Source organism: Aquarana catesbeiana, linkage group LG11 (assembly GCF_042186555.1).
Source record: "Aquarana catesbeiana isolate 2022-GZ linkage group LG11, ASM4218655v1, whole genome shotgun sequence".
NCBI classification, from domain to species: Eukaryota; Metazoa; Chordata; class Amphibia; order Anura; family Ranidae; genus Aquarana; species Aquarana catesbeiana.
The window spans coordinates 265,575,024-265,601,503 of record NC_133334.1 but is presented as its reverse complement, the minus strand read 5'-3'; the positions used below and the strand labels follow the sequence as shown (position 1 = coordinate 265,601,503).

The 26,480-nt window shown below is 42.1% G+C and overlaps 1 protein-coding gene across 1 annotated transcript; it reads left to right on the top strand.

Moving 5' to 3' along the window:
- The first annotated feature begins 732 nt into the window (after positions 1-732).
- Positions 733-25,516, top strand: LOC141112761 (histamine H3 receptor-like). The gene is made up of 3 exons (XM_073605810.1): positions 733-1,184; positions 6,974-7,140; positions 15,792-25,516. The coding sequence occupies exons 1-3, from the start codon at positions 929-931 to the stop codon at positions 16,680-16,682; spliced, it is 1,314 nt and encodes a 437-aa protein (XP_073461911.1). The 5' UTR covers positions 733-928; the 3' UTR covers positions 16,683-25,516.
- Positions 25,517-26,480: the final 964 nt, after the last annotated feature.

The following is a 26,480-nucleotide window of genomic DNA, read 5'->3' as shown; positions in this document are numbered from 1 at the left end:
TGCCTATCAGTGCCCATCAGTGCTGTCAATCAGTGCTTCCTCATCAGTGCCTATCAGTGCAGCCTATTAGCGCCGCCTTTCAGTGCCCATCAGTGCTTTCCATTAGTGCCTCTTATTGCAGCCTCATCAGTGCACATCAGTGAAGGAAAAAAAAATCACCTGTTTGCAAAATGTTATAACAGAAACTAAGAAAAACTTATTTTTAAAAAAATGTTGGTCTTCTTTCGTTTGTTTATCAAAAAAAAAAAAAAAAACCCAGGGGTGATTAAACACCACCAAAAGAAAGCTCTTTTTGTGTGAAAAAAATGATAAAAATGTCGTATGGGTACAGTGTTGCGTGACCGCGCAATCGTCACTCCAAATGCAACAGTGTGAAAGCTGAAAATTGGCCTGGGCAGGAAAGGGGGTAAAAGTGCCCAGTAGGCAAGTCTAATTGAACAAGCTCATGTTAGAAGCTGATTGACTACCATCCAAATTCTGAGTGCTCCCATTTTAGTAAATCTCCTTCAATGTCATTCACTTTACCTATCAGTGGTCATAATCTTGTGGCCGAACGCTGCATTATGTATCCCATCTGTGGATTTTTGCTCAGAGTTCAGCTTTCATTTTAACACCCCTTTGGATGTACAGGAGCGCCTGAGAATCTCCATTGGTGTCATTCTCTTCTCCTCCTCATGATGGCGCAGCTGAGCTGCTCACAAGCTCCTCATTCAGCAGCAGCGCTGTGACTTCTCTTATTCTCTTCTCTGGGGTCTGAGCACATTGCATCTCATGAAGCTCAGGGGCTCGGAGTTTGCAGATGAGTCAGGCTGTCCTGGCCAGCTTGGAGCCTCTGTGGCCAGCAGGATCTCCACTTGGATGATGTGAAGTGTTGGAGGAGCTCTGTTCTTTGAAGGCACTTTTCAGCCGCCCGGGATTGAAGGCAGCAATGTCAGGGGTGAACAGCTCCGCTGTGGACAGCTTGGTGGGGAACAGGTGCCTGGCAGGCAGTGAGGAGCAGTTTCAGTACTATGGACAGTTCACTCCCAGTGTTTCCATCCTGCTGGCCGTGCTGATGATTCTCATGGTGCTGGCCACGGTGCTGGGCAATGCTCTGGTCATCCTGGCTTTTGTGGTGGACAAAGGGCTCCGGACTCAAGGCAATTTCTTCTTCCTCAACCTGGCCATTGCTGACTTCCTGGTGGGTGAGTGTCTGCTCCCCCCATGGGGTGCTTACATTTATATATTATGCACTTGGTCTGAATATGCTGCTGACCTCAGAGCTTCTATCAATAAATTCTCCATAAAGACCCACCAGCTTTAAAAGACCTTCTAAATTAGCATTCATTCCACTAACCCACCAGACAACATGAAGTTATTACAGGAACCCTAATGTCCATATATTCTCCATAAAGACCTGCCAGCTTTAAAGGACCTTCAGATTAGCATGCACTCCCCATAAAGACCCATCAGAAAACATGAAGTTTTTACATGAACCCCAATGTCCATAAATTCTCCATAAAGACCCACCATCTTTAAATACCTTCTAAATTAGCATGGATTCCTCATTAAGACCCACCAGACAGCATGAAGCTATTACAGGAACCCCAATGTCATAAAACTCTGCATAAAGACCCATCAGCTTTAAAAGACCTTCTAAATTAGCATGCATTTCTCATGAAGACCCACCAGACAACATGAAGTTATTACAGGAACTCCAATGTCCATAAATTCTCCATAAAGACCCACCATCTTTAAAGCACCTTCTAAATTTGCATACATTCCTCATAAAGACCCAACAGACAACCTGAACCTATTACAGGAACCCCAATGTCCTAAAATTCTCCATAATGACCTACCAGCTTAAAAGGACTCTCTCGATGAGCATACATTCTTCATAAAGACCCACCAGACAATGTAAAGCCCCTATAGAGACCCCATTGTCACTAAATTTTATATAAAAACCTGACAGCCTTACATGAATCCCCAATGTATACATATTTTTCACAAAGACCCACCAGACAACGTGAAGCTGTTACAGGAACCCCAATGTCCTAAAATTCTCCATAAAGACCCATTAGCTTTAAAGGACACTCTTGGTGAGCATACATTCCTCATAAAGGCACACCAGACAATGTAAAGCCCTTACAGAGATCCCAATGTCCCTAAATTCTGTTTTTCACAAAGACCCACCAGACAATGTGAAGCGCATACAGGTACCCCAATGTCCATAAAATCTCCATAAAGACCCACCAGAATTAAAGGACCTTCTAACTTAGCATGCATTCCTCATAAAGACCCACCAGACAATGTGAAGTTATTACAAGAACCTTAATGTCCATAAATTCTCCATAAAGACCCACCAGCTTTAAAGGACCTTCTTAATTTGCATACATTCCTCATAAAGACCCAACTGACAACCTGGACCTATTACAGGAACCCCAATGTCCTAAAATTCTCCATAATGACCTACCTGCTTTAAATGACTCTCTAGATGAGCATACATTCTTCATAAAGACCCACCAGACAATGTAAAGCCCTTACAGATACCCCAATTTCCCTAAATTCTCTATAAAAACCCAACAGCCTTACAGGAATCCCCAATGTCTATATATTTTTCACAAAGACCCACCAATGTGAAGACTATACAGGAACCCCAATGTCCATAAAATCTCCATAAAGACCCACAGCTTTAAAGGACCTTCTAAATTAGCATATATTCCTCATAAAGACCCACCAGACAACGTGAAACTATTACAGGAACCCCAAATATCCTAACATTCTTCATAAAGACCAACCAGCTTTAAAGGACCTTCTCAATAAGCATGCATTCCTCATAAGGACCCACCAGACAATGTAAAGCCCTTACAGATGCCCCATTGTCCCTAAATTCTCGATAAACACCCAACAGCCTACAGGAATCCCCAATGTCTATACATTTTTCACAAAGACCCACCAGACAATGTGAAGCCCATACAGGGACCCCGATGTCTATAAAATCTCCATAAAGACCCACCAGCTTTAAAGGACCCTCTAAATTAGCATACATTCCTCATAAAGACCCACCAGACAATGTGAAGCTACTACAGGAACCCCAATAGCCTAACATTCTTCATAAAGACCCACCAGCTTTGAAGGACCTTCTCAATAAGCTTGCATTTCTCATAAGGACCCAGCAGATAATGTAGAGCCATTACTGGAACCCCAATGTCCTAAAATTCTCCATAAAGATTTACTAGCTTTAAAGGACCCTCTCGATGAGCATACATTCCTCATAAAGACCCACCAGACAATGTAAAGCCCTTATAGAGACCCAGTTGTCCCAAAATGCTCCATAAAAAGCTAACAGCCTTGCAGGAATCCCCATAATCTATACATTTTGCACAAAGCTCCACCAGACAATGTGAAGCCTTACAGGAACCCAAATATACATGCAATCCTTATATATACCCTCCAGGCAATGTGAAACCCCAATGTCCTTAAATTCTCCATAAAGATCCAACAGCCTTAGAGGTATCCCCAATGTCTATACAATCTTCATAAAGACACAACAGACAATGTGAAGCCTTACAGTAACCCTAATACTCCTACAATCTTCCAAAAAACTCATCAGATAACGTGAAACCCCTACAGGAACCTCAATGTCCTTAAATGTTCAATAAAGATTCAGCAGCTTTATAGGAACCCCCAAAGTCTATACATTCTACACAAAGACCTACCAGACAATCTAAAGCCTTACAGGAACCCTCAAAATCCACACCAGCTTCATAAAGACCCACCAGTCAATCCAAATACTTTACAGGAACACTGCTGTCCATTAATTCTCCATAAAGACTCACTAGCTTTAGAGGAATTTCCAATGTCCACACATTCTTCACATAGATCAACCAGACAATGTGAAGTCTTACAGGAACCCCAATATCCATGAAATCTCCATATAGATCCACCAGACAATGTGCAGTTTTTAAGGAACCCCAATGTACATAAATTCTCTATAAATACCCATTAGCTTTATTTCCTAATCTCTATGCATTCTTCATAAAGACCCACCAGCCAGTGTGAAGGCTTACAAATACCCACAATATCCATACATTCTTCATAAAGACCCACCAGCCTTACAGAAATCTTGATTGTCCATACATTTTTCATAAAGACCCACCAGCCTTACAGAAATACCCATTGTCCATACACTCTTAATAAAGACCCACCATCCAATCTTAAGCCCTTAAAGGAACCCCAGTGTTCAAAATTACCTATAAAAACCCACCCACTAAGCCAGTTTGAATCATTACAGGTATCCCCTTGTCCATACATTTTTCATAAAGACCCACCAGACAATGTGAAACCTTACAAAACCTTCACCACATTCTTCACTACCCCTATCCCAATCATCACCATCCCACCACCTCTGACTCCAGTTACACTTGGAGGTGTCGTCCACTGAAAATGTGTATTCCACTTTGAGGGGGGCTGAACTGTCCACTGGCCTCAAAAGGAGAGATCATTACCTAAAATACTAAGTGTTCTGCCCACTGTTGTAGTGCTGAAAGAGTGGGAGTCCCAAACTCATTGCTGAATTGTTCACTTATTAAAAGGATCGAGTCTACTGGAGATGCAGAAGTAATTGTACATCACTGTGCGTATAGTAGAGCTGAAAACACAGGTGGGAAAATCTTTATGAAAGATTTAGGCAAAATGGGGTGATGTTTAGCCCATCAGAATCCGCTCATAACTGATTTCAGTGATGACTCAACCAATCTTTTAATAACCGGGAGAATAGCACATCAAATGTGATTACTAACACTTACATAATAGAATTGATGGGCTTTGGTTATGAAAGTAATGAAAGGCACATATGACTTATGAGGAACTGCTTGGGCATCCTACAGCATCCTACTGAAGTTACAGGCAACTGTAGTCATAAACATACCTTACAAGTTAGCAATCTGGTTCTAAAGTTGAGCCTCTGGATTTAATGCATGGTGGTGAGGCTGCATCAGCATTTGTTTTGAAGTGTGAGTGTCCTGATTCCCCCCCACAACCCCAAATCACATCTCAAAAGACAAAAAAAGGTGGGCTGTCATGCCGATCCTTTGGTTTGAGTACTGTCAGGCTGCATTCACACCTGAGCATCGCAATTTTCAGGCATATTTTCAAGCGTTAGTATGCATGTTTTGAGCATTTGTGTACAGCATTTAAAAGCGTTTTTGAGCTTTGGAATTTTTTAATTACCCAATAGAGAAAATTATTATTTATTATATTTTATTCTTTTTTTTTACTTATTTTTTTATAAGGGATTAAGGGTTTAATTGTTAAAGTTAGGGGTTAATTTATTCATTTAATTATTTACTTATTATGTATTTATTTTGTTAGGTTAGGGGTTAAGGTTAGGGTGTTTAGGAATAGGGGTTACCATTAGTATTAGGGGTTAATATTAGTGCTAGGGGTTAGGGTTTAATATTAGGGTTAGGGGTTAATATTAGGTTGGAAGAGAGAAGGGATAAAGGGCCACAGGGCCCTTATTCGGACTTTACAGGCAAGATGGACAATGATATAGTACAAAAATGTATTTTATCAACCATAAGTCATATCAAACAGGTCAAGTAAAAAAGAAATAAAAACATATGATAGGCGTATGATAGTAATGAATATCTAGTGTAAACAAGAGAGTTGACACCAAATAAACGGCAGTGAGCCCCTGTGCGTCAACGCGTTTCGCCGTTTTGCTTCCTCAGGACACACTTGGGGGTAGTCACCGTGTAAAGCAGGAGGCAGTTTTAAATTAAACTGCCTCCTGCTTTACACAGTGATTCCTGGGTGATCATCTGGAAGCTCTCCATGTTGAGATATTTCCATGCTGACAAGTGAGACCTGTTCCTTTCAACTACCCCCAAGTGTGTCCTGATGAAGCAAAACAGCGAAACGCGTTGACGCACAGGGGCTCACTGCCGTTTATTTGGTGTCAACCCTCTTGTTTACACTAGATATTCATTACTATCATATGCCTATCCTATGTTTTTAATTCTTTTTTACTTTTCCTGTTTGATATGACTTATTGTTAATAAAATATATTTTTGTACTATGTCATTGCCCATCTTGCCTGTAAAGTCTGAATTAGGGCCCTGTGGCCCTTTATCCCTTTTCTCTTCCAATCAAGTTTATACGGATGTGGCTTTAGGAGTGTTATTTTTTAATTTTTGCGGGTTAATATTAGTGTTAAGGGTTGGGGTTAGGTGTTTTTTTATTTATTTTTACTATTTATGTTATTTTTTTATTTTATTTATTATTATTTATTTTCATTTATTATTGCATTGGAGAAAAAAGGCTCCAAAACGTGCAACAAAACACGCTCAAATCAAGTGTCTCCATGCATTTCTTTGTAACAAAAACGCTTCAAAAACACACCAATCTGTCCGATTCGAGTTACAAAAAAAAAGCTCCAGGATTTTTTTAAGCTTCAGGCGTTTGGCTTCAGGTGACTTGTAGTGGAGATGTGAACCAACTCCATAGAGAATAATTGTTTTTTTTTTTTTTTCTCCTCTGTTTTGGAGCTCCGAGCTTCCAGCTACAAAACGCAGAGGTGTAAATGGGGCCTCCGAGTCAATGAACAAGCGTGCAGGTCAGGCGCCCTGACCTAAAGCAGCCAGAGCAGCCAATCAGTAACACTTTCTGAACATAAACACCGCTCCACTGGAGAAAGATGAATGCCAGACATCAGTTTAGAACCCCGTTGTGTGTTTGTTTATTGATTCAAAAAGTCAGAGAAAGCCAGGCAGTTGGCATTTTCAGAATTTCAGGTTTCTTTTAACCAACTTCTGACCAGATTGGTCCTATTTTGGGCTAGGGACATTAGAATGTAAGCTCCCCTGCCTCAGGCTGGTGTGAAAGGCTCACTGGACTATAGAAAGCATTAGGGAAGTGGTCAGCACCATATAAATGGATGAAATATACGTACTGTATAAGAATAGGATTTCACCGCTTCTCTTTCCCGCAGGCGGGTTTTGCATCCCTCTCTACATCCCGTATGTCCTGACCGGCCAATGGAAGTTCGGCAAAGGCTTGTGCAAGCTGTGGCTGGTCATGGACTATCTGCTGTGCACGGCATCTGTCTTCAACATCGTCCTCATCAGCTACGACAGGTTTATCTCCGTCACCAGAGCGGTAAGTCGTTTGTCCCTTTAAATATAAAGTACACTTTCTTGGATGCTCTCCGCCCAGCTGACGATTAACCACTTCGATACCGGGCACTTTTACCCCCCTTCCTGCCCAGGTCAGTTTTCAGCGATGTCACAATTTGAATGACAATTGCGCGGTCATGCAACACTGTACCCATATTACATTTTTTATCTTTTTTTTTTTTCACATACATAGAGCTTTCTTTTGGTGGTATTTAATCACCACTGGGTTTTTAATTTTTTTTGCTGAATAAACAAAACACAAAGTAAACATTTTGGAAAGAAATTGCATTTTTCCTAATCTCTGTAAAATTTTGCAAATAAATCATCGTTCTTCATTGATTTAGGCCAAAATGTATTCTGCTACATTTCTTTGGTGAAAATATCCCAAATCAGTGTTTATTATTTAGTCTGTAGGAAAGTGATAGAGTCCACAAACTATGGGATATGTATCTAAAAATCGATCAGTCCTGATGTACTGAGGCCTGAAAACACCAGGACATTACAAATATCCCCCAAATGGAAAGTAGGAAGTCCAAGGTATTTAGTAAGAGGCAGGGCGAGTTTTTTTTAAGCTTCAATTTTTTGTCACAAGAAATTTAAAAAAATCTTTTACAATTTTTTTTTTTTTTACATACTGTCACCAGTGCGGTACAGAATTATCATATAACAGGTGTGGTGGAGATCAGGGGCACTGACTGGTACCAGTATGTTAAAAAAAATGAAAATAAAAATAAAGTTGTTTTTTTTTCATTTTTTGGGGGATTTTTTATTACATTTTTTTTCTTTTTATTAAGATTTTTTTTTTACCTTCTTTTTTTTTTTCTTTCCTGCTTTATACCATAGTAACACTGTACAACTCTGGGAAAGTGATCAGGATTTTTTTTTATACACATTATGATTGCTTATACCAGTGGATTTCTCCGGTATAAGCAACCGTTTTTACTGAATGAAATTAGTGTGTTTTGTTGTGATTAGCTGTGATTTGTCACATCTAATCACATGGTACAGATGAGCTGTGGCCTTGTCTATACCATGTTATCACTGTGACCAATCACAGCTAGCAACACAATTGTACACAATGGATGGCATGTAAGGAAGCCATCCATTGTTTTCAATTGTCATGTAATCTGCTGTGATTGGTCACAGCGATCACATGGTACCGGAAGCGGGTCAGTACACTCAAAAAGCTGTACAACATACATGTACATTTTTTAGTGAGGGAACATTTTAACCTCTTGTTGCCCATGTGCTGCGGCAAAGAGTATAGGCTTTAGCGCCCACATGGTGCACAAATGTATTCCTTCACTTCCTGCCTCTGAGACCCAAAAGGCAGTTAGGAAATCTCTCACGAGCAAGGGGAAACCTGTTAGGTGTCACCAGAGAAGGTTTCTCTGATAGTGAGCCCTTGTAGATCTTCAACTCGAGGTTCCCCAGGTTGCAGAGTCTAAGCCCCAGCCTGCTTCTTCACCAGGGCCCCTGATGGTGGGATTGGACTTACAGAAAACTGGAACCAAGTCGCAGCCCCCAGGTCTGCCCGGCTGACAATGTGGAGACCACTCGGCTGTGCAGGGTACAGTTGGCAGGAGATAGAAGAGAATCAGGGAGGGAGCCGAAGTCAGGGCAGGGGGTAGGCAGGTGAAAACGGTAATCAAAGCCGGGGCCAGTACACGGTTGTCAGCAGGGGCAGCCCATCCATCAGGGTTGCCCAGGCGCCGCCCCCTCTCTCCTCGCCACCTCCTATATGCAATGGAGAGATTCATGCATAGCAGCTGCACCTTGGATGCATCATCGGAAGCATCATTCATCCCATTTTCTATGCGTCCAGGTCATCCCGGACGAGCCCCCAAAAGCCTTTTAGGCTAGGCTCACACTAGCCCATGCTCTGCAAAAAAAAAAAATCCATGGTGGATCATCTTTCAGAGTGCGGCTAAGTAGCCGCTGTCAGATGTTCTGGCAATCTTGCTGTGTCCTGAATGCCTGTTTTTTTTTTTTTTTACGTTTTGCCAAATAGCAATTTACAATGGGGCTAATGCACGACAACAACCACAATGAAACTGAATGGCCAAGCTTGACAGGTGGTGCAGCCTGTCAACTTGACATGCCATGTTAAATTTTCCGCAGCCTGTGAAAAGCCCCCTCTGACTGTATTTCATTTCTACATTCACACATTTCTGTTTCTTTTACCATATTTATACTGTTGAAATAGTAAAAAAAAAAATATTGGCCACTAGGGGGAGCACTTAATGGAATACAGAGATAAAATATCAACTACTAGAGGAGTGCATTGGGTTTATGGCCAACTCATAGACTTGCATTTTAACAAATACTAACTCAAATCCTGTATAGGAACAATGTTATTAAAAGCCTGACCCGTATCAATAGTTATGTCAAGCAGGTCTCATTGAAAAGACCATTTAGATCTAGACTGAGCACATCTCCTTTCTGAAAAATCAAAAAAATCCAATGTTGGGAAAGATTGTTTTTTTTTTAGCAGACACATATTATATATAATTCACATATTGGGTAATTCAAGGAAAGAGGTCTCAAGTGTGGCCACTCCAAAAAAAATCCTCCATTTCCATGAATCATTAGAGTCTTTCCTGCCTGCGCTTCATGACAAACAGATCCGAGTCCTCCATTACCCCGGAGCCTCCGGAGCACCTCTTCATGGAGTGGATTGCCCCCTTTCAGTACAAGGCACATATCAGCCACTCTTTTTTTAAGGAGCATTACACAGAAAGAGCTTTTGATAACATGCTTTCTGATTAAAAGTGTTTTACCGCAGCCAAAGGCGGCGGAGGGGTCTGCGCTCTAGTTAATTATAGCATTAGAAGACGTGTTATAAATTGGCCGGCGAGCCCATTGCTTTTCTTAGTAACGTCGCTGCAGCAGGCTTTAAAAAAGCCTTCCGACCATTTAAAGGCGACCTGTCATGTGGAAAAAAAAAAAAAACTCTTGTGCTTTCAATTTCTGACCCTTTTTTTGGAAACGCTGTTTGCTTGGCTGCCGTACTGAAATATCACCCACCTTTTTTGGCAGCACAGCCACATTGCAAAAAAGAAATAGAACTTACCAGAATGCTGGTCTCCAAAGAGGCTAGGCTATTAGGCTGCATTCACACTTGAGCGCTTCATAAATGCGTAACAAAAAACGCATAAATATGTTGCGTCTTGGCGCGTGTTTCAGGGAAACGTGCAGCAAACATGGGTCGCGCAGGCAGGGTGGGGACAAGGGGTGGGCAGGAGGGGTGGCTGCCCTGGGCACTGTGGTATCATGTAAGGCGGGGAACCACAAAGACAAAGAGATTGGGGGGGAGGATTTGTGTTGAGAAAGGGAATTTGGGGGGTGACTGGGGGTAAATTTGAAGAGGTGTGCTAGGAGTGGTGATTTGGAGGGGGGGGATTTGTGTTGGGAGGGGGGATTGGGGAAGAGGATTTTTGCTAGGAGGGAGGATTTGGGGGGCTTTGTGCTATAAAAGTAATATGGTAGAGGGGAAATATTTGTTTTTTTGGGGGGGGGGGTACTTGTGCTAGTAGGGATGATTATGGGGGATGTGTGCCAGGAGGAGAAATTTGTGGGGGGGCTTTGTGCTAGGATGGGGGATTGGTGGAGGAGAATTTGTGCTGAAAGGGGGGGACTTGGAGTGGGGGGGGGATTTGTGCTTGGAGGAGAAATTTGAGGGGTGGAGGATTTGTGCTAGGAGGCTTGAAGATTTATTTTTGGGGGGGGGATTTGTGCTGGGGGCATATGGGGAGAGAGAGAATTTGAGCTGGGTGCTTAGGGGGTGAGCATGCAGTGCTTGATTTTTTTTTTGGGGGGGGGGGGGATTTTCGCTGACACATAATGCTTATACATCTTGGGGGGGGGGCACAATTTGTTCACCCTGGGCTCTAGATGACCTTGTCCCGGTACTCCACGCAGGTATCAGACACACGTTTTGCACTACAAACACCCTACAAGTGCACACTGAAGAAACACCCAATGCTCCAGGACCAAAGAGGTTCTGGAGCTACTTTGGGGTGTTTGTTGCGCGTAGGGCAGCCCATTTAAGTGAATGGGCTGCCCAAGGTGCGAGGCGCTTTAACACGTGAAAAACTTTTAAATAAAAAAATGGAATGCCCGTTTCTGCTAAACTCAGGTGTGAATGGGGCCTTAAAGTGGTTCTAAAGGTAAGTTTTTAGCCTAATGCATTTCCCTACATTAGGGTAAAAAATTTCTCAGTAAGTGCATTGGCCTCTCACCTTACTATTTACTTACCTGAGTTCTTTATAGATTAGACATGTGCAATTCGTTTCGTTCCAAATTAGTTTTTTTAAGGAATTTCAACAAATTAGTTCATTCAGAAGTATCTGAATTAACGAAAACCCGTTTAATGAATTTTTTCGAATATTCGTAAATTCGAATATTCTAAAAGTCGTATAGATTCTAAAATTCGTGAATTCTAAATTTAAAAATCCGGAAATTCCTAAATTCGTAAATCCGAAAATTCGTAATCTCTCAATTCGAAAATTCCTAAATTCTAAATTAAAAAATCCGGAAATTCGAAAAAAGAAAATCCGAAGTTCGAAAATCCCAAAATTCGAAAATCCAAAAATAAGAACGGAAATTCAAAGAATGAATATCCGAAAATAAGAACGAAAATCCGAAAATTCACAAACCAGAAAATTGGAAAATCTGAAATAACTAACTAATAATAGCTTAACTACAGTAAAACCTTGGATTGCGAGCATAATGTATTACTAACTATTAAATTATAGGTATTGGAATTTCCTTTCAAATTTGGCTGTTAGTGAACTTAACGAATACGAATTTATCCGAAGATACGAATCAACCGAAATAACGAATGCCGCATCTAAACGAATGGAACATAACAAATGAATATTAATAAATAACAATAATAATAAAAAATAATGAAAACTTTTTTATTATTATTTTTATTATTAATTTGTTCCGTTCCATTTGTTTAGATGCGGCATTCGTATTTTGAATTTTTGTTCTTTTGAATTCTCGGTTTTCCTTTCTTATTTTCGGATTTCCGAATTCTCGAATTTGCAAATTCTCGAATTTCCATATTTTCAAATTTTCTCATTTTCGAATTATGAATTTCGAATTTTTGAATCTTCAAATTTTGCTTATTGCAATTTTTTTTTACCAAAAATATGTAGAAGAATACATATCGGCCTAAACTGAGGAAATTTTTTTTTTTTTAAATTGGGGATATTTATTATAGCAAAAAGTAAAAAATATTGTGTTTTTTTTTTTTTTTTCAAACATGTTGCTCTTTTTTTGTTTATAGCGCAAAAAGTAAAAACCATAGAGGTGATCAAATACCACCAAAAGAAAGCTCTATTTGTGGGGAAAAAAATGATTAAAATTTAATTTGGGTACAGCGTAGCATGACTGCGCAATTGTCATTCAAAATGTTACAGCGCTGAAAACTGATAATTGGCCTGGGCAGGAAGGGGGTGAAAATGCCCAGTATTGAAGTGGTTAAGGTTAAACCGCTTCTCTTCTAATTTTAGTGAATTGCCGCGTGTCTTATTAAAGTGGTTGTAAACCGAAAAAAAACCCCCAAAAAAAACAAACCCTGTAAGACAAAGGCATAATGAGCTAGTATGCATCGCATACTAGCTCATTATGAAATACTTCCCTAAGATCGAAACTGTTGCAGTGGTCCTGGCACACCACTGTGCGCTGTGATTGGCTGGAGCCTGGAGCCGCAATGACGTCACCGGTCACGGGAACTGGCCCTGAAGAAACGGCATGGGCAGACCGTTTCTTCAGTGCACATGCACCGATGACGTTGGCGCAAGCATATATCGGAAATATCTCCTAAACCGTTCAGGGTTAGGAAATATTTACAGTACCTACAGGTAAGCCTTATTGTAGGCTTACCTGTAGGTACAAGTGGTGTAACTAGGTTTACAACCACTTTAAATTCCATTGCATGGAAAATCTTTATCCCTATTGTGGGGTCACCAGTACGGTATTTGTACATTGAAATCATATCCTCTCTCTTCTCCAGAGAGAGAATAAGTTCAATGCTTGTAATCGTTCCCCATAGTTGAGGTCCTCCAGACCCTTTATTAGCTTTGTTGCCCTTCTTTGTACTCACTCCATTTCCAGTACATCCTTCCTGAGGACTGGTGCCCAGAACTGGACATCATACTCCAGGTGCGGCCGGACCAGAGTCTTGTAGAGCGGGAGAATTATCGTTTTATCTCTGGAGTTGATCCCCTTTTTAATGCCAATATTCTGTTTGCTTTGTTAGAAGCAGCTTGGCATTGCATGACATTGCTGAGCATATCATCTACTAGGACCCCCAGGTCCTTTTCCATCCTAGATTCCCCCAGAGGTTCTCCCCCCAGTGTATAGATTGCATTCATATTTTTGGCACCCAAATGCATTATTTTACATTTTTCTACATTAAACCTCATTTGCCATGTAGTTACCCATCCCATTAATTTGTTCAGATCTTTTTGCAAGGTTTCCACATCCTGCGGGGAAGTTATTGCCCTGCTTAGCTTAGTATCGTCCGCAAATACAGAGATTGAACTGTTTATCCCATCCTCCAGGTCATTTCTGAATAAATTAACCACTTAAGGACCGAGCCTTTTTTTGACACAGGTTGCTGTTTACAAGTTAAAATCATTTGGTTTTGCTAGAAAACCCCCAAACATGATATATTTTTACAGACACCCTAGAGAATAAAAAGGCGGTCGTTGCAATACTTTATGTCACATCGTATTTGCAGGTGAAGGACCTTGACTGGGCTGCACAGAGTCTTGACCTCAACCCGATAGAACACCTTTGGGATGAATTAGAGCCGAGTCTGCGAGCCAGGCCTTCTCGTCCAACATCAGTGCCTGACCTCACAAATGCTCTTCTGGAAGAATGGTCAAACATTCCCATAGACACACTCCTAAACCTTGTGGACAGCCTTCCCAGAAGAGTTGAAGCTGTTATAGCTGCAAAGGGTGGGCCAACTCAATATTGAACCCTACAGACTAATGCCCCGTACACACGGTCGGATTTTCCGACGGAAAATGTGTGATAGGACCTTGTTGTCGGAAATTCCGACCGTGTGTGGGCTCCATCACACATTTTTCATCAGATTTTCCGACACACAAAGTTTGAGAGCAGGATACAAAATTTTCCGACAACAAAATCCGTTGTCGGAGATTCCGATCATGTGTACACAAATCCGACGGACAAAGTGCCACGCATGCTGAGAATAAATAAAGAGATGAAAGCTATTGGCCACTGCCCCGTTTATAGTCCCGACGTACGTGTTTTACGTCACCGCGTTCAGAACGATCAGATTTTCCAACAACTTTGTGTGACCGTGTGTATGCAAGACAAGTCTGAGCCAACATCCGTCGGAAAAAATCCATGGATTTTGTTGTCAGAATGTCCGAACAAAGTCCAACCGTGTGTACAGGGCATAAGACTGGGATGCCATTAAAGTTCATGTGCGTGTAAAGGCAGGTGTCCCAATACTTTTGGTAATATAGTGTACGTGGTTAACATGTATAAGTTGGCCTCATGACGAAGTCCCAGTGGGTGGGGTGAAACATGTCAAAGGACATGGCATGTGGAGTGTTGCAAGGTTGAGGCCAACTTAAACATGTTAACCACATAGACTGGATAGGGTTCCAGCATTGATTGTTTAAAATATAAACCTTTTAGATATGCATATTCCAGGGAGAGAGCTGCCCACTGAATGGGGTAGACTTTAGCTATGCAGTCTACCCATCAGTTGCTTGATTACATCAGATCTTCTTCTGGAACAGTAATTAAGCAACTGATCAGCACAGCTCAGCAACATCTGCACCATCCAGTGTCCAGCAGGGAGAAATATGCTCATCTAAATGGATGCCAGAGATTTGTTCTTTTACTTTGGCTCATCATTCATCATCATCTTCACTCTTTGATCTCAGAGCACCTAAATGGGGGGCTACAAAGAGAGATATGGAGCGAGTCGAAGGAATTATAGATACAGGAAATTAATGCAGATGGGGGATCTCTGAAATGATTTTAAGATATTTATGGGGATTAAACATACAAAGAATTTTAAAGAAGCAGAGTGAAGAAATGACTCCAGTCAAGCGCCATAACACTCTGTGCTTTTTTTTTTTTCTTGAAGCACATGATTAGAGCCTGAGGCTCTAATCTGCTTCAAAAAGGTTGGGCTCTGCGCTCCTGAACCCACCCACTTGTGACATTAGCCAATTAACATTCGCTATTGTCTTTCTGCTTCTCCTCCCAGCCAATCAGGACAGGAAGCGGGTCTTAAGACCGGATTGGCCGGGAGGAGTGACTGGGAGGAGAAGCTAGGGAAGCCACCCGCGACCTGGATGGGGTAAGTGCGGACCTGGCGGGGGGGTTCAATTGCCCCCCCCCCAACAAAAAAAATGGAGCACCAGCCAGATACGAACAGGCACAATCTAATTTAATAGGAATGTAAATGTTGAGCATTGAAACGCTTCAGGAAACTGGGTTATTCACGCCTTTCAACCGTGCTAAAGTTAGGACGTTCGTCTTTGTACAGAGGTGAACTTAAATGTATTTATTACCAGAATACATTATTCATTGTACTTTTCACTCAAGTTATAATTTTTTTTATTTTCTTAGGTGTCATACAGAGCTCAGAAAGGGATGACCAGAAACACTGTCCTTAAAATGCTGTTCGTGTGGGTGGCAGCCTTTCTCCTCTATGGTCCCGCCATTATCAGCTGGGAATACATCGCACGTGCGACCATCTTACCAGAAGGCGAATGTTACGTGGAATTTTACTACAACTGGTACTTTCTCATGATCGCCTCCACCGTGGAATTTTTCACACCCTTTATCAGCGTCACCTACTTCAACCTGAGCATCTACATTAACATCAAGAAGAGAACCCGGATGAGGAATGAGGAGTTGGCCCAAGGCCATGAGCATTGTGAGATGAGTTTCCAGAGGAAGAGGAAGGAACACTTGATATTTTTCGTCAAGCCAGCAGAGAGGCCTCACATAGAATGCAGAAAACAGGCCTCTTGCTTGACACCCACTGAGGTTTGCCCTGAAGAGCCTAGAATGCAGAGGGTCAAAGGCCACACCTTGGACCTCAACATAAGTCAGGACCTTCCACCACTGCAGGTTGAGGTCCAAACCAGGAGACACCAAGCCTGCCTTTATAAAGCAGTGGAGAACGCTTGCAGTAACGTCAGGACGGACATGGCTAGCAGCATTGCCAACCGTTTTAGGCTTTCGAGAGACAAGAGGGTAGCCAAGTCGTTGGCCATCATTGTGTGTGTGTTTGGCCTTTGCTGGGCACCCTACACCCTCCTAATGATTATCAGGGCTGCTTGCCATGGGCGCTGTGTCCAACATTATCTTTACGAGATCTCGTTTTGGCTATTGTGGTTAAATTCTGCCATCAATCCCGTACTGTACCCCCTCTGCCATATGAGTTTCCGAAAAGCCTTCATGAAGCTACTGTGTCCGGGAAAAGTGAAAATACATCCCCATATTTTTATGTAGCGGTGATCTCGGGACAGAAATTCCTATAAGATGGAATACAGATATTTCCTTTTATGTCTTCGCTCACCTGGATGACCTCTGGTATTCAAGTTTCAGTTATTTTAGTCGAGCTGAGCGACTAACGAGATAATTGGAGAATATATATGTAACATTTGGTTGAAATGTCACAAGAAAGCTGAAGACTTGAGATTAGTTTGTCCTGTCAACTCTAATGCCGCGTACACACGATCGGGTTTTCCGACGGGAAATGCCGGATGTGAGCTTGTTGGCGGTAAGTCCGATCGTGTGTACGCGGCATAAGAGTTTCTGGCCTTTTGGTGAGCCGACAGTACAGCCGGAACACAGTCTAAGTGGATCATAAGATGATCACGAGCCTAGCATGCTGAATTCAAATGTTGAAAGGTAATGGGCTCTTCACTGTTCCACCTGCAGTGGCCAGTCCCACCAGTGATCCACAATTTGAGAAACACTGTTATAATGTGTCCAAGCTTATCTGGGGCTTGATTTAAAATGGTACTCAACTCCCCCAATGTTTTTTTCCCACTTACCTGCAGCACTGTAGTGCTCTTCAAAGTATATACTTATCCCCCTAGTGTTGTCCCCTTGCAATCTGCTATCCGAGTGCCCCACAGAGGGTCCCATGCCACTATCTTGGTCCACTGGCTACCTCTTCTGAGTACAGGCAGCCAGCCCTGATGACTACCCTCTGGACCAGTGCTCCCCCAACTGCAGCCTGGGGGACATACGCAGCCCTTTACTTTCTTTTATCCATCCCTTGGCACCAACGATGGGGCATAATTCCTCCCACTGACCCCACAAAGGGGCAAAATTTCCCATTACACCAATGATGGGGCACAATTCCTCCCACCGACACCAATGATGAGGAACAATTCCTTTCACTAACACCAATGATGGGGCACTATTCCTCCCAATGACCCCAATGATGGGGCACTATTCCTCCCAATAACACCAATGACAAGGCACAGTTTCTCCCACTGACACCAACAATGGGGCACTATTCTGCACAATGACACCAATGATGGGATACTTGTTCTTTTACTGACACCAGCTATGGGGCAAAATTACCCATTACACCAATGATGGGACACAATTCCTCTCACCAACACCAATGATGAGGAACAATTCCTTTCACTAACCCCAATTATGGGGCACTATTCCTCCCAATGACACCAACGATGGGGCACTATTTCTCCCACTGATACCAATGATGAGGCACTATTCCTCCCACTGACACCAACAATGGGTCACTATCCTGCACAATGACACCAATGATGGGATACTTGTTCTTCTACTGACACCAGCTATGGGGCACAATCTTTCTCACTGACACCAATGATGGGGCACTATTCCTCCCAATGACACCAATGATGGGGCGCTATTCCTCCCACTGACACCAATGATGGGGCACAATTTCTCCCACTCACACAAACAACAGGTCACTATGCCCCACAATAACACCAATGATGGGACACTTTTTCTCCTAATGACACCAACGATGGGGCACAATTCCTCCCACTGATAATTGCTCCCACTTATGCCAGGGCACTTTCTACTCCCACTAACCACAGTCTGGCTTCCTAAAGTCTAAAGCAGGGCTTGACAAATTTGCTTAGAATCTAGGAGCCAGCTGAAAAAGTCCAGAGCCCAGAACTGCATGTCCAGGGCATTGGGTCGGGCAATAAGAATTGCTCACGCCTGATGCCAAGCGAAAAAAGACCGAATAAAAAAAAATTAAAAAATGAGGTGGCACTGATGGGCAGCACTGATGGGCACCAATAGGCAGCACTGAGGTGACAATGATGGGCACTGGCAGGTGGTACTAATAGGCAGCACTGATGGGCACTGACAGGTGGCACTGTTGGGCAGCACTGAGGTGGCAATGATGGGCACCAATAGGCAGCACTGAGGTGACAATGATGGGCACTGGCGGGTGGTACTAATAGGCAGCACTGATGGGCACTGACAGGTGGCACTGATGGGCAGCACTGAGGTGGCAATGATGGGCACTGACAGGTGGCACTGATGGGCAGCACTGAGGTGGCAATGATGGGCACTGACAGGTGGCACTGATAGGCAACACTGAGATGGCACTTATGGGCACTGACAGGTGGCACTAATGGGCACTGAGAGGTGGGACTGATAGGCAGCACTGAGGTGGCACTGATAGGCAGCACTGAGATGACACTGACAGGTGGCACTGACAGGCAGCATTGAGTTGGCACTTACAGGCAGCACTGAGATGGCACTGACAGGCAGCACTGAGATGGCACTGAGTGGCGGCATTGAGATGGCACTGACAGGCAGCATTGAGTTGGCACTTACAGGCGGCACTGATAGGCAGTACTGAGATGGCACTGACAGGCAGCACTGAGATGGCACTGACAGGTGGCATTGACAGGCAGCACTTCCCGTCCACAGCGGCGGTAAGAAATGGGCGACCAATCAAGTCCGCAACCTCAACCCCAGTTGTCAAACTGGGAAGATGATGTCGGAAGGTGTACGGGCAGTGAGAGCGAGCCGCACTCATAACAGCACCGCTTCAGCAGGCCGCGTCTCAGCTGCTGCTAGCCCAGGCGCCAGGACGCAATTTCCAGGCGTCATTGCGACCTGGTGCCTTGGTTTTCTTGAGCCCTGGTCTACAGGACAGTAAACTGGCCCTTTGTTTAGAAAGCTTGGGGACACCTGCTCTGGACCACCCCTGGAAGATGGATGTAAGTATCCCAGAAGGCTGCAGGACCAGGGGCACGTTATTCTGGCCTAGGCCAGAATAGTGGGTGGAGCGGGGCTACAAAACTACAATATTATCTGGTGATCTTTCCATGAGTCCCCATTTACACCTGAATATTTATGCGCCTAAGTCTATGCATAGCAATGTTCAGCAATAGGAATCTGGACTCAACAGCGAATGGGCGGGCGGGGGGTCACAGTGGCTGCAATTGATGGCACAGTGGCTGCATTTGATGGCACAGTGAGGCTGCAATTAATGTTTTTTTTCAGAATTTTTCAGTTTGTTTGCGCCCCCCAAAAAAATTTTGAGCACCAGCCGCCACTGAATCCCACTAAGGGCTCTTTACACTAGCAGTAACTCATTAAAGAGTGATCTGCAGTGGACTGCTTTACAGAGGGTGTTATACAGGTGTCGAGGAGGCGTTATGTTTTTTAATCCCTAAATGCCCATACCAATGTGCCACAATCATGTGCATTTCCTGTGGTTGCAAGGCGGTTGCGGCGTGGCCCCATTCACTTGAATGGGTCGTGTTCAGTGGGTGCTAAATGCGAAGAGGGGATCATTTTTGCTTTTTGCATTGCAGCCACAGCATGTGTATACCCCCATACAGCTGCCTTTGCAGCCATGGGGGGACGGTAAAATTCTGGATCAACAGCCTGTTTTTATCGCCACCTCCCCAACTGTCTGACTGACTAAACACGTGCAGAACGACATTTGGTTTGTTTCGTTTCATTACAATTCTTTATTTACACAAATTTTTAAATTAAATTTGTTAAATTCGTTTAATTTGCTTTCGAAATTCATTTAGTTTATTCGAATTTGTCGAACTTAAACTTTTCGAATTTGAATTCCATTTGAAATTGAATTTAATCTATTCAAAATTTGAATTTTGGAAGATGGTTATATTTTTCCTATTCTATTCTATTGTTTCTTTCTAGTTTATTCTTTTATTTTCTGTTCTTTTCTACTATATTCTATTCTTTTCTATTCTATTCAAATTCAAATTTATTCTATTTGAAATTCAAAATTCGAAAAACGGTTATATTATTATATTCTTTTTATTCTATTCTGTTCTATTCTATTGTTTATTCTATTTGATTCTATTATTTTATTCTCTATTCTTTTCTTTTTTTATTTTATTCTATTCTTTTCTATTCTATTCGAAATTCGAATTTTGGAAGATGGTTATATTCTTTCTATTCTATTCTTTTCCATTCTAGTCATTTCTATTCTTTTATTTACTATTCTTTTCTAATCTATTATTTTCTATTCTATTCAAATTTATTTTGTTCGAATTTTGGGAAATGGTTATATTCTTTTATTTTATACTCTATTCTTTTCTATTCTATTCTAATTCGAACTTATTCTATTTGACATTCAAATTTCAGAAGATGGTTATATTCTTTCTATTTTATTCTATTCTCTTCTATTCCTTTATATGCTATTCTATTTTATTCTGTTCTTTTGTTTTCTATTCTATTTTGTTCTGTTTTACTTTATTCTTTTATTTTATATTCTATCCCTTTGTTCTATTTTTTTCTATTCTGTTCTGTTTTACTCTATTATATTCTATTCTTTTATTTTATATTCTATTCTATTATTTTATATTCTAATTTATTTCTTTATTTATTTCTATATTTCTAATTTAATTTCTTTATTCTATTCTATTTTATTCTCTTTGGAAATTCGAAATTGATTCGAAAACTATTCGAATTTGATTTGAAAATTATTCAAATACAATTTAAAAATGATTCAAATTCGATTTGAAAATGATTCAAATTCAATTTGAAATGATTCAAATATGATTTGAAAATGATTCAAATTCGATTCGAAAACTATTTAAATACAAATCAAAAACCATTCAAATTTAGTCCAAAATTTTGATTCATTATTTCTGATTCGTTTAAGTTCCTTACTATTGTAATTCAGAAATTCAGCTGCATCCGAATGACTGAATAACGAAAAATTTGTCCGAATTTCAATTCGGAACGAAACAAACCTTACAAGTCTAAAATTGATTTCATCCTTGCAGAGGGCGAACCTGCTAATAAGTGAGAGGGGATTTAGAGCCGGCCAAAATGTTTTTCTTTTTTTTTATTGGAGAGTGGGGGGATGGGGCCATAAAAAAAGTGTTGAAGGGAGATGGGCTTTAAAGTGGTGTTCCGGCCGAAATTATACTTTTTAAATAAAAATACCCCTATAATACACAAGCTTAATATATTCTAGTAAAGTTAGTCTGTAAACTAAGGTCTGTTTTGTTAGTTTATAGCAGTAGTTTGTTATTTTATAAACTTACAGCAGGCCGTGGCCATCTTAAGTCTGGGCATCTGAAGCCAGAATGTATTTCTTCCTGGATCTCATCCTTGCAGATCTCACACATGCTCAGTGCAGCACAAGCAGTGTAATAGGTTTCAGGTCAGATTTCCATAGCAACTGCAGTGTCAGAGGAAGTTGCTGCCCCTTCCCAGAAGGCATTGCAAACAGGAAATGATGCAATGGGCCGCGGCCAGGGAGGAGGAAGTGAAAAATGAATACAGCAGATATACAGTAAGTGCTGAGAAAATTTTTATTTTAAATATCCAATTCGTTTACAGTGCACAGTTTAGTGAGGGATGCTGAAGAGTTGTAAAAGTGGGTGGAACTCCACTTTAAAAAGGAACTTCACTGGGGTTGTAAACAAATAAAAATCAGCAACTACAAATACTGGAGAAGAAACAGATACTTACCAGTCCATGGAGCCCAGTGTTGTCTTCCCAACTGATCTCTGGTGCCGCCACCACCCTCTACCACCGCTGGTCCTACAGCCTTCTGGAACATGTGACGTGTCCCAGGAGGCTACAGGTCTCACCACACTGCCGTGCTTTGATAGACGTGTGATTTCCTAATGTCTCCCAGTCAGCTCCCCACTGCACATGTTCAAGGCATGGCAGTGCGGTGGGACTGATCCTGTAGCCTCCTGGGACACGTCACATGTTCCAGAAGGCTGTAGGACCAGCAGTGGTAGAGGGTGGTGGGCCAAGCTCATTGCATTCACACTTGGTGAAAATTGAGGAACTGGGAGCAGGCATCTGCCAAAAAAAAAAAAGCAAATAGGTTAGAGGTTGGGAGGACGAAGAACATGAGGGCATCTTTCCATTTTGGGTGAGGGTCCACTTTGAGGATGCTTACCAAGCCAAGTGCAGTGTGGGCGTCACCAGTCAATGATGAGCAATAATTTGTCTAGAGAGCAAACAAGGGGAGGGGCAGTGACACTAAATTTTTAGAACTGCAAGCTCTAAAAAGTATTGTTAGCCTGCTTAGTCCATGAAGAACATACCACAGCAGGCATTAGAAGAACCAAGTGCATTCCTCCACAAATCTTTCCGCAGGTACAGTATAAATTTTTTTTGTTTGCGGTGTATTCAGTGTTTGGCTGGAAGTTTCCCTTAAACATCTAGCACTTTCTTTTCACATTTCTTTAGCAGCTGATTTGATGGACCTCATGCAGAGAAAAACTTCTCAATACTGTGTACTTATAAAGGGCTTTATGTGTAAAAACAAAAAAACAAAAAAAAAAAAAGAACAACAAATATATACTTTACTGATTCTGTCTGCAATTTAATTTTGCACGATTTATTCAGATTTTACTGTGTAAAGTAAAAAATGGCTGTAAATTTTATATGTACTGTATAAGGGGAAAAAAAGCACGTGCCTTTTATTTTTTTGGTAAACTGTGTTGTGGCTATGGGTGAGAAAAATTCAGAGTTTTTATTTCACCGAATATTTTGCAGAAAAAGACAAGACATTTTGGCTAAATGCATTGGAGTCAGTGGGAAGGGCGAAATTCTTCTGGTTTCAGGTGGTTTTAAAGGGTGCCATGGGCATTAAAGTTTTTGTAAATTCTAACAATACATTTCTCTTATTTGCTTACTTTTGGTCTGTTAAATATACCGTTGAAAAGTGTGTCAAATACTTACCGCAATTTTCGTTTACTGGTGTCAATACATGGCAGAGTAAATGCGGTAGTATGTCACCATGTTGGTACCAGGAAAACAGAACATTTTATCAAATGCTTACCCTGATTTTCCTTTCCTGGCGTCAACCCATGGCAGAGGACATGCGGTATTATGCTGTCATGTTGGTACTAGGAAAACAGGAAATTTTATCAAATGCTTACCCTGATTTTCCAGTCCTGGCAACGATCCATGGCAGAGTACATGTGGTGGCATGCCACCATGTTGGTACTAGAAAATTGTATCAAATACTTACCCTTATTTTCCTTTCCTGGTGTCAATCCATGGCAGAGTACATGAGGTAGTATGCTGCCATGTCGGTACCAGAAAAACAGAAGATTGTATCGAATACTTATCCTTATTTTCCCTTCCTGGTGCCAGTTCAGGGCACAGTACATGTGGTAGTATGCCGCCATGTTGGTGCCAGGAAAACAGAAAATTGTATCAAACACTTACCTTTATTTTCCTTTCCTGGCGCCAGTCAATGGCAGAGTACATAAGGTAGTATGCCGCCATGTTGGTACCAGGAAAACAGAAAATTTTATCATATGCTTGCCCTGATTTTCCTTTCCTGGCGTCAACCCATGGCAGAGGACATGCGTTATTATGCTGCCATGTTGGTACTAGGAAAACAGAAAATTTTATCAAATGCTTACCCTGATTTTCCAGTCCTGGCACCGATCCATGGCAGAGTACACGTGGTGGCACGCCACCATGTTGGTACTAGAAAATTGTATCAAATACTTACCCTTATTTTCCTTTCCTGGTGTCAACCCATGGCAAAGTACATAAGGTAGTATCCTGCCATGCTGGTACCAGAAAAACAAAAAATTGTATTGAATACTTACCCTTATTTTCCCTTCCTGGTGCCAGTACATGGCACAGTACATGTGGTAGTATGCCGCCATGTTGGTGCCAGGAAAACAGAAAATTGAATTGAATACTTACCCTTATTTTCCTTTCCTGGTGGAAGTCAATGGCAAACTACATGTGGTAATATGCCGCCATGTTGGTGGCAGGAAAACAGAAAATTGTATCAAATACTTACCTTTATTTTCCTTTCCTGGCGCCAGTCCATGGCAGAGTACATGAGGTAGTATGCCGCCATGTTGGTACCAGAAAAACAGAAAATTGTATCAAATACCTACCCTTATTTTCCTTTCCTGGTGTCAACCCATGGCAGAGTACATGTGGTAGTATGCCACCATGTTGGTACCAGGAAAACAGAAAATTATATCAAATATATACTGTAACGTTCCTGGTAGAGGAGCCTGGCGTGCAGAGGTAGGCTTCTCTTACACCTAAGGTAACATGGGAGCACCAGAGTACAGAGTGAGCAGGAGTGCCTGACTGGTCTTCCATTGATAGATGCTGAAGAGTAGGCTGTGTGTCCCGGAAACAGCAGGAAGACAGACTGAAAGCTGTACTGGCGGGTGGACTGCAGCAGGAGACTTGCACAGATCAGCAGGCTCGGATGCAGGGAAGGAATCCGTAAGCAAGGTCAGGCAATCCGGGTCAGCAACTAGCGGGCAAATCAAGTACATGCAGCAGGCAGAAGAGTAGTCAAATGTCAGGCCAGGGTCGGTAACATTAGGCAGATAGGCAGATGAGCAGAAGGAGCAGGCAGAGAGGAAATCCAAAGACAAGCAAGGGGTCAGTACAGGCAGTGTTCAGGCAGAGTCAGGAGCAGATTGAGTCGGTAGCATGAGGTCAACACAGGAACGGGTAACAGGAGCTCAGGAGGTGTAGTAGACCAAACGTCAATGACTCAAGGCCATAGTCCAGCTTAAATAGCCCACTTGGCGCCTGTGCGCACTCACCCACCTGTTAGCGCACGTGCGCATGCGCACCTGTAAGTTGGCCGTGGACAGGGCTACTTGGCATTCTGTGCCTGCGCATGGGAATTCCCCTTACTGACACTTACCCTTATTTTCCTTTCCTGGCGCCAGTTCATGGCACAGTACATGTGGTAGTATGCCGCCATGTTGGTAACAGAAAATTGTATCAAATACTTACCCTTATTTTCCTTTCCTGGCACCAATCCATGGCAGCATATTACCATATATATATATATATATATATATATATATATACTGCCATAATGGTGCTAGGAAAGTGTTTTATTATATCTGTTCCACAAGTGCAAAAAAAAAGTCATCCAGCCATCCAATCTTGTGAGCTGATAACTTCCTGTGCTCTGCTCCTGGATGTTTATCCGTTGCTCCCAGCATTGCTCCCAGCTCCCAGCATTGCTCCCAGCTATCGCTGTCAACTACAAAATACCTCCCCCTCCCTGAGGGAGGTGCTATGCAGTTCTAACACACACAGTGTCCTAGGGTGACGACGCCGCGCGGTATTGGTTGTCACCCCAGGACAGGAAGTGTGTTAATGGAAAGATTACCAGATTAAAATAAAGAAAAAAGTGTGAAAAAAGAAAACTAATACAGCCACCACATCTAAGGGCCTATAACAGTAATGAGGAACCTTGACACCCCAGATGTTTTGGAACTACATTTCCCATGATGATCACTACACTGCAGAGTGCATGAGCGTCATGGGAAATGTAGTTCCAAAACATCTGGGGTGCCAAGGTCCGCCATCACTGGCCTTTAAGCTGTAATACTGTCAATTTTTATTCTTGGGGTTCGATAAGCTTTAAATTGTTTCTGAGGATTAGGGGAGCTTCTTTAAAAGTTTTGGCATCAGGATTAGGATTTGCACTTCATCTGAGGGCACCTGTATGACAATCGAGAAAAGTACCAAATCCAGTTACAATGGGATGCACAAGCCTCATAAAGTAAACAAAAATCCTCATTTACCTTCCCTGAGTGAGTCAAAATCCCTCTTTTATTTGTATCTCACGCGTTCTCCCCTCCCAGACACTGCAGCTCACAGTGGGAGGGTTTCAGCAGCAGAGGCGGTGCCATCAATCTAGAAAGCTGTGGGTGGGACTACGTGTGGCCAGGTGATGATTGACAAGCTACAGGCTTGGGAATAGGCAGTGACAATGTCACAGTAGCCACGCCCCCTGCAACATTCATATTTTTTTTCATTCCA